General features: G+C 37.6%; 1 protein-coding gene across 9 annotated transcripts in view; it reads right to left on the minus strand.

Annotated features, from left to right (window-relative positions):
• Positions 1 to 11,270, minus strand: part of UTRN (utrophin) — a 478,755-nt gene that overhangs the window by 254,634 nt on the left and 212,851 nt on the right. For all 9 annotated transcript variants that reach the window (XM_076002898.1, XM_076002896.1, XM_076002897.1 and 6 more), the window contains 3 exons: positions 9,387 to 9,462; positions 3,541 to 3,755; positions 1,338 to 1,455 (listed from right to left, as the gene is read on the minus strand). In XM_076002898.1, the coding sequence (XP_075859013.1) occupies positions 1,338 to 1,455; positions 3,541 to 3,755; positions 9,387 to 9,462 (409 nt within the window). The remainder of the gene's footprint in view (positions 1 to 1,337; positions 1,456 to 3,540; positions 3,756 to 9,386; positions 9,463 to 11,270) is intronic.

Here is an 11,270-nt window from a genome sequence, read left to right on the forward strand (position 1 = left end):
GGTGATGGACAAACATCGGATGGTAGAAAAAGCACACCGGAAATGGCTTTGTCAGTAGTTGGGTATCACTAAAGTAGAGGTGCTACCCTGCCATTTGCAGGAAAATGGGATTACTCCAGAGTTCCATTATAGGCACAATCAATCGATCAATTAAAAAAAAGAGGAAGAAAGAAGGAAAATGGCCTATTTAGTAAAAAATAAGCCAACACTGTCAGACACTAAAAGTTCTTTGCTAACTCATATCCTATTGCAATCTTGTTGCTACCATTTTTTTTTAAATTAAAACATACTTTCGACAAAAGGAACAACTGATTTTCTTCCTTTGAGAAAGATTAGATTTTATTATTCCAATTATATTTTGCTACAAATATTTATTAAGTAGCTAATTTGTGTTGGACACCATGAAAGGCCCAAGGGCTAGGAAGGTGCATATTCACAGTCTATGGAGGGGAGAGAGAATTAAAGTAGCTACAAGATCTATAATGAAGTAATGGGGAAAAAGGACACAGAAGAAACTAAATATAGAAAATACAGTTCCCCAGGCACTAGAAGAGGGTGGGAAAGACTTCACAAGGGGGTGACATTTTAGCTGCTGAGTAGAATTTTCACCTGGGGAGAAAAGGCCAAGAGAGAAAAGAAATAACACGAATAAAGGTAAGGAAACTAGGAAATGTCAGGACGTATTAGAGAATATATATATAGCACAGGATAGTTACAGATGGGGATAAAGGCTGAAGTGAGAGAAGGGACAATGAGAGCAGATTGTGACAGTCCCTAGATGTCATTCTTGAGAATTTAAACTTTGTTTTGTATGCCACACATATTTAACAGATATTTTTTAGCTAGAATGCAAACTCCAAACAGGGGTCTTTATTTGCTGTTATTTTATAAGTTTATATTTTTTGTTTTATTTTGTTTTTAACTAAAGTGTCCTCAAATTGGTGCCAGTCACATAAATTCTGAGGTGAGTTTAAAAACATGGAAGACCTGGATTTAGTGATTAAACTGTAATGGGAGAATGAATTTGCATTCCCATGGTTTTCTCTAACTTTTGTTTTTCTGATTCTTTTAAAAGAACCCCTAACGTAAAAGAAGAAAACCCAATGTTAAGTAATTACTTAAAAGTAATAATGTTAACACTCTAAGGAATTCATAAGGGAATTGTGACAATGTTCACAAAAATTAAGGGAAAGCCAGGTTTCTTCATAAATAAAGAGTATCAAATATTAAATGATATTGTTTCCAAGTTGAACAATCTTTGAAAATCTGTGTGTGTGTGTGTATGGTATCATTTGCAGGAAAAGTGGATGATACATAATTTCTTTTTAAAAACTTACATTTTTCTGTGATTGCTGTTCTCACATCTGAACTGGAAGCTTTATTTTTCAAATTCTGCGCCAATGTAAAAACATAATCCAGCTGAGGATGGCGCTGTTCTAAGTCAGCCTTTGTAATCTGTTAAGTAGAAATGATTATTAAAGCCCATGAGGAAGCTATACAATAAGAATACTAACTAAGCAAAGCAGGTTTGCTGACATCAAAATTGTTATTGTGTCTGTTTCCTCCTCTATGGGATTGTGAGTAATCAGCAACATGACAGAGAAAGATTGCATGATCTGGAGTCAGAGGTCCTGAGTTCAAATCTCAGTTCCTCTTACCACCTGGGTCACCAGGCAAGGTGCTTTACCTTTCTGTATTTTAGTTTTCACCAAAAGAAATAATAAAATACTGACAGATCAGTTACATCAAATCTGAGGAAATTAAGAAAATCCCACTGAAAACTAAAAAGTGCTCTGAAAACATTAGCAGTTGTTGCTGCCACTGAAGCCTTGCCTATCCGTTCTGCATCAGATATGAACACAAACGAAAGTTATCCATAGGAATGAGGAAACATTAGAAGAGTGCTGTTTGGAGTAATTGCAAATCAAATCATCTTAGACATGAAAAACTGCTGCTCTAATTTGTGTCTCTCAGTACTGATACATATGGGAGAAGCGGTAACAATATCAGGAAAATAGTATGTTGTAATTATAGAACTAATAGTCATAAAGAATAAGAAGACAATTTACAACGAGTATAAATAGTGACAAAGGATTCTCTCCCAGCTCTTCCCCTTTATGAATTCACAAGTTTTGTAGATTTGTTATTCCTGCAGTCTCAAACATTATTTCTAAATGGATTGCTCAGAACTTCAGATCAGGAATCCCAGAGCTTCTACAGGGCACGAGGACTCCTCAATACAACACACCTAAACCTCAATCATTCAAATTCTCATTCACATTCTGTCTCTTCTATTCCTGTTTCCGCTAATTACTAAAGCATCATCTTGGCCACTTAGGAAGGGCCCTTTTCCTTGAATTTAAGCACCTCTTGCCTTCAATCCACCCTAGTTGTCTTACTAAAGCAGAGCATTGTTATCATGAGTTCCCAGCCACAATTTTAAAAAGAAAAAGAAATGGAGAGAAAGATGTTTGCCAACTGCTTACAGACCGAAAGCCCAAAGGGCTTCCGCAGCCTATGGGCTCCTTCACAAAGGGAACTTGAGCTGCCTTGCCTGCCTTGCTTCCCTCTGTATTTCTTTACTGCACAAATGTTGGCTCTAACGTCCCTCAAGCCTCCTCCCATTTCTTTATTCACTCTGTCCCCTATACCAGGAATGTCATCACTTTGTCCCCAGATGTCAAAGCCCCACACTATCTGCTTTCCGTCGCTAGAGAAGTAATCCCTTCCGCATTCCGCTCCCCCATGCTGCTTGTACCTGCCCTAGGCGTTTGCTAGCCTCTGCCTTGCCACAGCAACGTGTCTATTTATTATATATGCACTCCGTGCCTCTGCCCCAGCTTGGGCTTATTTGTCACGTGGGCATAAAAGCAGTACCCACACTTCACAAGATTGTTAAAGAAGCGTATGAGATAATGCATATAAAATACTTAAAAAAAATGTGCAGCACACATTAAGCCTTTCGTAAAAGTTAGCAATAGTTGTCGTTACTATTTTATCATACATTCCCAATTTATACCTGATATGTTCTTTTCAGTTATATAGCCCAGAATGCACCTAGGATGCACTAAATATGGAAAAAGAACTTTAGATGATATAAGAATGGCAATGTGCATATTCATTATATTCAGTAATATTCATTGTAGTCAGGGGATTCTCGCTTCTAAAGTTAGAAATTAAACAATCTCCTTAAGAAATATAAGTTGAAAAGGTGCTTTAGGAAAACATCCTACATCACATGATAGGCATTAAATGTAAGGCGAGCTTACATTTTTATTAGCGTGCCTGGCCGTGTGCTATTAATTTTAGATCTTAAAAATACAGTGAGGCTTTAGTTTACGTCTGTAAACCTGATCTTATCATAACAGTATAAATGCGAGAAAAGCTTTACTCTGTGGAGTTAGCCAGGGATGGATGACAGAAAAGAATTTTTATACCTCATTCTCTCACAGTTTAGGATAAACAAAGGGGATTCAACTTGATCTTGTCTACCTCTGGGTTGTGGCGTTTCCATGACAAGCCTTTGCACTATGCACCTACTTTCATTCGGGAAACGGTCTTATTGATCTCTTCTACATCCCCGACAGTGACAATGTTGGACTTCAGCATTTGGTCGATCAATACCAGCCAGTCGGCTAGTTCTGTTATAGTTTTATCAAGATCAGCAGGAACTGAAATTTCTGAAGTACGAGAAGACAGAGCAGGAATATCTGATGCAGATGATACTAGCACCACCTTTTGGACAGCAGGATGAGCTGAAATTAAAACAAAAAAACAAAAACAGCAAAATAGAAATAAATCAACAGGACATTTTGATTATGGTGGTACAATGGTGACGGGTGTTATATGTACTTAAGTAAAATTCAGTTTAAGAAAAAGAAACTCTAGGAAGTTTTCATTTATTCGTACTGAAATGGATGTGGAATTGCCTATATTATCTATAGGTCTTTGGTGGCTAAGCCAACTAAACAGAGTCTCACAACATTCTGGGACAGCAGTAACTTAAATGTAATCAACACTGAGAAAAATGAAAATTAAAAAATATGCCAACCATGAGAAAATTAGGAGTATTATTTCATTTTGTCAAGATGTTTTTGCCTTAATTATAAAGCCAATTTATTCATATTTCTTATTCTTTTTTGTTTAATTTTATAACATGAGCATATTTCATTTTTAATAAACATCATTGTGACCACCTATGTAATAACCTACACATATATTCACAAACTTTTGTTTAACCCTTTTCCTTCAGCTGGGTATTTGCATTGCTCCTGAAATCTTATTTTTAAAAAGAACTTGCAAGAAATATCTTTTTATGTAGAGTATTTTGCACATTTCTGATCAACACCTTAGCACAGATTTCCCAAAGTGGAATTACTGAGTCAGGAAATATGAACAAATGTATGCATTTAATACTGGTTGTCAAATTGTTTCCCTTAAAAGTTGGAAATTTAAATTTCCAATGGCAGCATATGAAACTGATCAACATTCTGCACCCAAATCAACAATATTCTATCTCAATGGCTAAATACACGTCTTTCACCATTGTTTTCCTTTTATGCTTTTTTATTACTAGTCAGGGTAAATATTTTTCATGCCTGTTAAGCAAATATGGTATAATTTATAACTGTCTGTTTTTTTATCCGCCCCCTTATCAATCTAGATGAACTCTTTATATAGAAAGGATGAACCCTTTTCATATTGTTGAAAGTAATGCTTTTATCTGGGGATTCTTTAAATGTGTCATTTTTTTCTTTTAACATATAGATGTCAACAAACTTGAGGTAATCAAATCCATAAATCTTTCTTGGGCTATTGTTTTCCTAAGAATTTTAAAATTATAAATTCTAATGTTCTCCAAAGATTTGATAAATGTATTCTTTCCCTCTGGTTTTGTTTGTTTTGTATTGCTTTTTGTTTTCTGTTTTTCAATGAGGGGAGATTAACTGTTTTTCTTTGGTTTAAATACAATAGGTCATTGAATTAATGATTAAATCCATCTGGAACCTACTTTAGCATAGGATATATTAAATGAGGCTTAAATAATTTTCTGAAAGATATAGCCAACCTTTAAATTCAGTTCAATTCCAATCAAAATCCCAATAGTTTGAGTGGGTTTCAGCAAAATCATTGATTCACATTTCTGGTGGTTGTAAAATTAATGTAGAAGAGAAAAGGACAAAAAACAGTCAAAACCTTATTTTATTTTCAGTAGAGGGATATGCCCTCCCAAATATTTAGTTATATTATTTAGCTATTTTAATAATACTGATTAATTCAGTACCTTATAGACTGAGACATTGACACAGACCAACGGAAGAGAAGAGCCACAGAATGGAGGTGGCAGAGAAGCCTGACCTTGGCAGAGACTGAATTATAGATCAATGAGGAAGAATTTACTGTTCAATAAATGATGCTGGCAAAGGGGTGACCCATGGCTAGGGAAATGATGGGGTAGATTTTAACCTCACATGCACCATAGGTAAATTAATTCTTGGTAGGTTAAGGACCTAAATATGGAAACCAAAATTGTTATTAAAAATACAGAATATTTTTATGACATCAGAGCACTGAAGGAGCTCTAAAACAAAACACAAAAAAAGAAGCTATTAATAAACCATGAGGTTTTAAGAATTCTGAAGAAAGCGCCATAAGTAAAGATTTTAAAAGCCTTTGAAATATTAAGGGAGACAGCATTTGCAATGCACAGTCCAGACAAAGAATTAGTAATCAAAATACTTTCATACAACTCAAATCAGACAAACCAAAGAAGAGGAAAGAAGAAAGGCAATAAACACAAAAATATGGAAAAAATGTTTGACTTCACTGATAATTGAGAAAATACAAATTAAAATGAAATACCCTGTATCAGAAGGTCACAAGTCAGCAAAGTGACATCTGGGATGCTCTGGGTTCCTGCAGACCCTTCCATGGGGTCTGAATGCCTAAACTATTATCATCATCAGCCTCATTCCCTCCCAAGTGTACAGTGGTGGTTAACCCAAGGCCACATAACAATTGATGTCACAAGAGACCAACTGCTGACGCAGATATGAGAATCCAGCCAGGTGTGGTCTATTAAGCCAGACATTTAAGAGACCTTGAAAAATGCAAAGCAATGTCACTTTTCTAAGTTTTTGTTTGTTTTGGAAAACAGAGATTCTTATGTTTATATGTTATAAAAATATATTAATTTTGTTAACATATAAATGGATTTATTATTGTTATTTTTAAACAAGTTAATAAGCAAATTATTTTGAAATTTCATTTTAGTTAGGTAAATATAAATAGATATAACTCATATAAACAAAAGCTCTTTGGGGTTGATAATTTTTAAAAGTGTAAAGGGGTCCTGAGAACAAAATGTTGGGTACCGGTAACAATGTAGAGCTAGGAGAATCCACATACACAGCCAGTGGGAGTGTGAACTGGAACAAGCAGTCTAGACAGCACAGCAGCTGCTAGTGAAGTAGAAGGCACCCGTATGCTACCACCTAGTGATTCCACCACTAGATATTTACCCTACAGAATACTTCGCACATCATTCTGCCCAATCTTCACTGTAGCTTTCTTTGTAGTTTTTAAAAATTCATTGTTTCAATTTCCCAAATACCTGTTAAGAACCTAAATGGGCTAGGCACTGTTCTAGATGCTTCAGGGTGGAGCGTGCAAGGCAAAGTGGCTGCCCTCATGGAGCTTGCATCCTGGTGGGGGAGATGGATATATGTTACGAAGTCAAACCAATGCAAGGAGGCAAAGAGAGACCAGGATGTATGTTGATTGTATGTATCTTGGCATGTTTGAAACAGCCAGAATACCAGTGTATTTGAAGCAGAATAAACAAAGAGACAAGTAAAAAGAAATGTGATTAGAAAGACAGGAAGCAGATAGCTCATGCCTGGTCTTCTGGATCATGGTAAGTCTTTGGAACTCACTTACATGGAAGTGATTAAAAGATTGTAAGCAAAAAAGTGATACAATCAAACTTATGTTTATAAAGCATCACTCTAGCTGCTTTCAGAAGAACAGATTATGGAGGTGCAGTAAGGCAAGAATAGAATCAGGATGGTGAGTCAGGAGAATATTCCAATAATATAGATGAAAGACAAGAGTGTTCAAGACCAGAGAGGTGGTTGGGATGGGGCACAGGACTGACACAACCTGCTGATGGATTGACTATGAAATACACAGAAGAATAAATCCAAGCTTATTGGCCTAATATTGGCTGAATCATCTAAAGCTGAAAACATGTCTACAGTCATAGGACTGGGAAGCATAGCTAGAGAAGAGAAGGCTCAGGATGATGGTATATATCCACGCAATGGAAGACTGTACGTCAGTTTAAATGAATAAACTAGAGCTACATGCATCAAAATGTATGGCAATGGGAATAACCCAATAGAGTAGGAGAGAAAAGGGATAAGTAAAAAGCCAAGAGAAGATGTGATCCACAACACAACCAGAAACGTTGGTCTTAAAAAGGAAAAAGGACAACTCTTCCTCTGCAGAGGAAGGAAGTATGCAGAGTATATGGTATACAAATGCAGGCAGTTTGATGGATTCTCTAGTGGGAAAATAAAGATTTTATCTAACAAAAGGGGTTTTTTCTTTTAAAAATGAGATGAGGTCATTAGCTGAGAGATGGGTGGCAACAAGTACTCAGAAGCCAGTACTACAGGATTATCTGTTAGAACTGAGTGCGTATTCAAGATGCATAGTCATAGCTTTGCAATGAGTATAATCAGCAAGAAGTTGGCATGGATGAACCTCAAAAACATTATGCTAAGTGAAAGAAGCATTGTATGATTCCATTTATGTGAAATATCCAGAATAGATAAACCCATAGTGACAAAGCACAGATTGGTGGTTGCCAGGGGCTGGGAGGAGGAGGGAATGGGGAGAAACTGCTTAATGAGTAAGAAGTTTTACTTTAGAGAGATAGACATATTTTGGAACTAGAAAGAAGCAATGGTTGCAAAACATTGTGAATGCACTAAATGCCACTAAATTGTTCACTTTAAAATGGCTTTTATTTTTTAAATATAATTTTAAAAAGAAGAAGGAACTGAATTAAAACATTGTGTAGGAAGAGAATGACACGCTGAGATTAGCTTCAGGTCTCAGCTCTGCCCCAGGGAGGAAGATCTTGTTAAGAACACACTGCCAATAATGGAAGGTGTAGTTCTGCTCTCAGTTTTTCATACTCCTAAATATGCATTCAAATTTTACCTGCTCCTTTGCCATAATGATGAGTAAAAAGATAACCCACTAGTATTTTATAAAATGCATCAAATCCTTTCCCTATGATTATGAAGCTCAGCTTGTTTTTGCAAGGTAGCAGTGCTCAAATGTCAATTCAAGTGTTTTGCATATTAATCAAGAAACCTGATCAGGCCCTAAGTATTTCTTGCATAGTTACTGGGAAATAAAAGTCATATAAAACACAAACTTGGCCTTCAATAAGCTTGCAAATCTCAGAAAACGGAAAAAAAAGAATCTTGTCTCTCATTACTTTTTCCAACTCCTGAAGAAAAGGAGAAGGAAAAGAAGAAAAAGAAGAGGAAGAAAACAAGTAAAAGGACCAAAGAGGAAGAGGTGGAAGGGGTAGAGGAAGAGGAGGAGAGAGGAAGGTAGGAAAGAGAGTAAGAGGGAGGAGAAAGGAGCAGGAAAAGAACCAGCAGCCGAGTGATTGGGTATTTAGGGTTCATCATATTTGGAGGTGTGTTGGGTGACATCAGAGGAAGATCAGGGCAAGAAGGTTCAGATGGCCCGCAAGGCAGTAGTGACAGTGGCTGTGGTGCAATAGTAGCCTGCGATCTAATCTAGACAAAAAGAAGAAAACGATTTTGATAAGACACTCTTCTTTCTCCACGTCCAAGTGAGCAGTTAAATGCCTTGTCAGTAAAATACCTTCCTGGGATGGAGAACTCATCTATAGCCCCGTCTCCTGCCTGCTTCCAAGGATATCCCAAACCTTTGTGTCTGGTCATGATCGGGTTCAATTCCACATGCCAACCAAGTGCATGTCAATGTCGCGGGTTACAGCTGATTTCCTGAGATGGACCCAGAAAGTCAGTCCATGCTTGTCCTGCCTGGCCTCTCTGCTTCCCTTCAGCAGGACCTGTGGACGCCCTGGTGCCACTCTGGTCCAAGGAAACGCCAGTCTCATCTACCATGAGAACAAATACCTTGCACACACTGTGCAGCCGAGGAGTATGTCTTGGGTTTAAAGAAGACATTCTTTTCCAACAATTAAAAGTAGAATAATAAATAAAATTGCATGATGTTTTTAAGTAAGTTTTTATAATTTACATATGATGCTCATATAAAATTTTGCTATGTTGATTAAAAAAAAAAACTTTGTTAAGGAATAAACTGTTTCTTACCAGCAATCCTTGTCTGTGAAACAGAACAGGGCTCCTGGAGACGTTCCTTCGGTGTGCTAGGCACTTCTCTGCATATCTATCGCACCAGGCCAAGCAAAAAGAGAAGAATAGTATATAAATAAAGATGATCATGTTTTCCAAAGAGGAGGTGTCATTCTGAATGACAACACTGCAGTTTTTCTTCCCCTTAACACCCTCATTATCCACACAGTTCACCCCACTGACACTGTTAATTAGAACATCAACCAAATCTTTAGCTATCCTGACTGCACTGAATGCTATCTACTCCCCCTCCCTTGAATTCTGTTCATACTCTGCAATCCTGACTTTCCTCCTACCTCTCTAGCTCTTCTGAGTTTCCTTCGCTGGCTTATTTTCCTCTGCCTGTGCATCAAATACCAACCTCCTACACGGTAGGTGTTTTGTTCTTCATACCTTCCACCCTGGACTTTCTCCCTGAGTCCTGACTTCCAATGGTTTCATGTACCAAATGGAGTTTTGAGAGACTGAAGATCCCCCCAAAAACATATCTTCAGTCCAGCTCTACCAACTGGGTATTTAGACATGTCCAAATCTGAATTCATCATCTCTGTCTTTGCTGACACCCACTTTGTAAACCTTTCTAAGAATTGAAACTAATCTTTGTATATCCATGCTTAGGATCACTCCATCCATCTCTATAACACGGCTATAGTAATCTTTCAAAAACATAACGTACCTCTGCTTAAAACTCATTAATAGCTGCCCACTACCCTCAAAGTAGTGAATTGCTCTCAAGATGGAGCTCAAATTCCTTATAATACAACATGAGGCCTCCAGGATCTGGTCTCTGAGAATCTCTCAGCCTTACATCTGTGTTGAGCAACTTCCAGGAACCAAACGCACTGTGCTCTGTCTCCCCCAGGCCCTCTCACTTGCTGCTGCTTCTACAATGTCCTTTCCCCAACTCTCAACCTGAACTATACTTACTCATCCTTCACAAATGAGCCTGGATGTGATCTCCTCCATAAAACCTTCCATAGTTACCCTGCAAGCCAGCCAGGTACTCCACCTGTATGTGCCCATGGCTACCTGTGTGTTATAACTGTTTCTCTCCTTGTCTCACTCATGATAAGCTCTTTGGCTTAGAAGCAGTGCCATACTCTGTTGTATTCTCAGTTCTTAAAATGATACCTGGCATAAAGTGGGAGTCCAATAAAAACTTATTGAGTATATGAATGAATGCTTGCATGAATAAAGTAGTCCAGATAGTATTTCCCAAAGTGTGTTTGTTGAGATTCTCTGCACAATAAGCATTGTTTGGTCTTAGACATGCATAATTCACCAAAGTGTATTATATTAAAATCTATATGAAATCCTGTAGTGACAGAAGCTTTAGCATTGTCTAAATTGACCACTGTGCCTTTTTGTATACAATACCTACTGACATCCTTTATGTTAAATAAATATGTGTGCTTTGATTGCATTTGGACAAATTGAGGCTGGCAAGGGACATGGGGGCCCATATTTCTACAAAGGAGTGTAAGGGAGAGAACAAGCAGATAAAGTCAGAAAGACAGCAGGAGGCCAAACCATGAGGGGTCTCCCAAGTCACAGTAAGCATCTGAGCCAGACGGAAAACCATTAGTGGTGATCTAAATTCTGCACGTGTTGGCTACTTTGTCTAGAAGAGACTGACAATGGATGAAGAAGGAAGCAGGGAAACCAGCAAGGAGGCCACTGCAGTCATCAAGACAAGAGATGACAGTGGCTCCAAACAAGTTAGTGGCAATGGGGGTCATGAGAGGCAGTCAAATTTATAATACTGTTTTGGCCTGAGAAAAGTTGAAAGAATTGTATAGGAAATAATCTCGGGCCACCTGACATCTACGATTGCCAAACTTT

The sequence above is a fragment of the Microcebus murinus genome, chromosome 5, assembly GCF_040939455.1.
Source record: "Microcebus murinus isolate Inina chromosome 5, M.murinus_Inina_mat1.0, whole genome shotgun sequence".
Classification (NCBI taxonomy): domain Eukaryota; kingdom Metazoa; phylum Chordata; class Mammalia; order Primates; family Cheirogaleidae; genus Microcebus; species Microcebus murinus.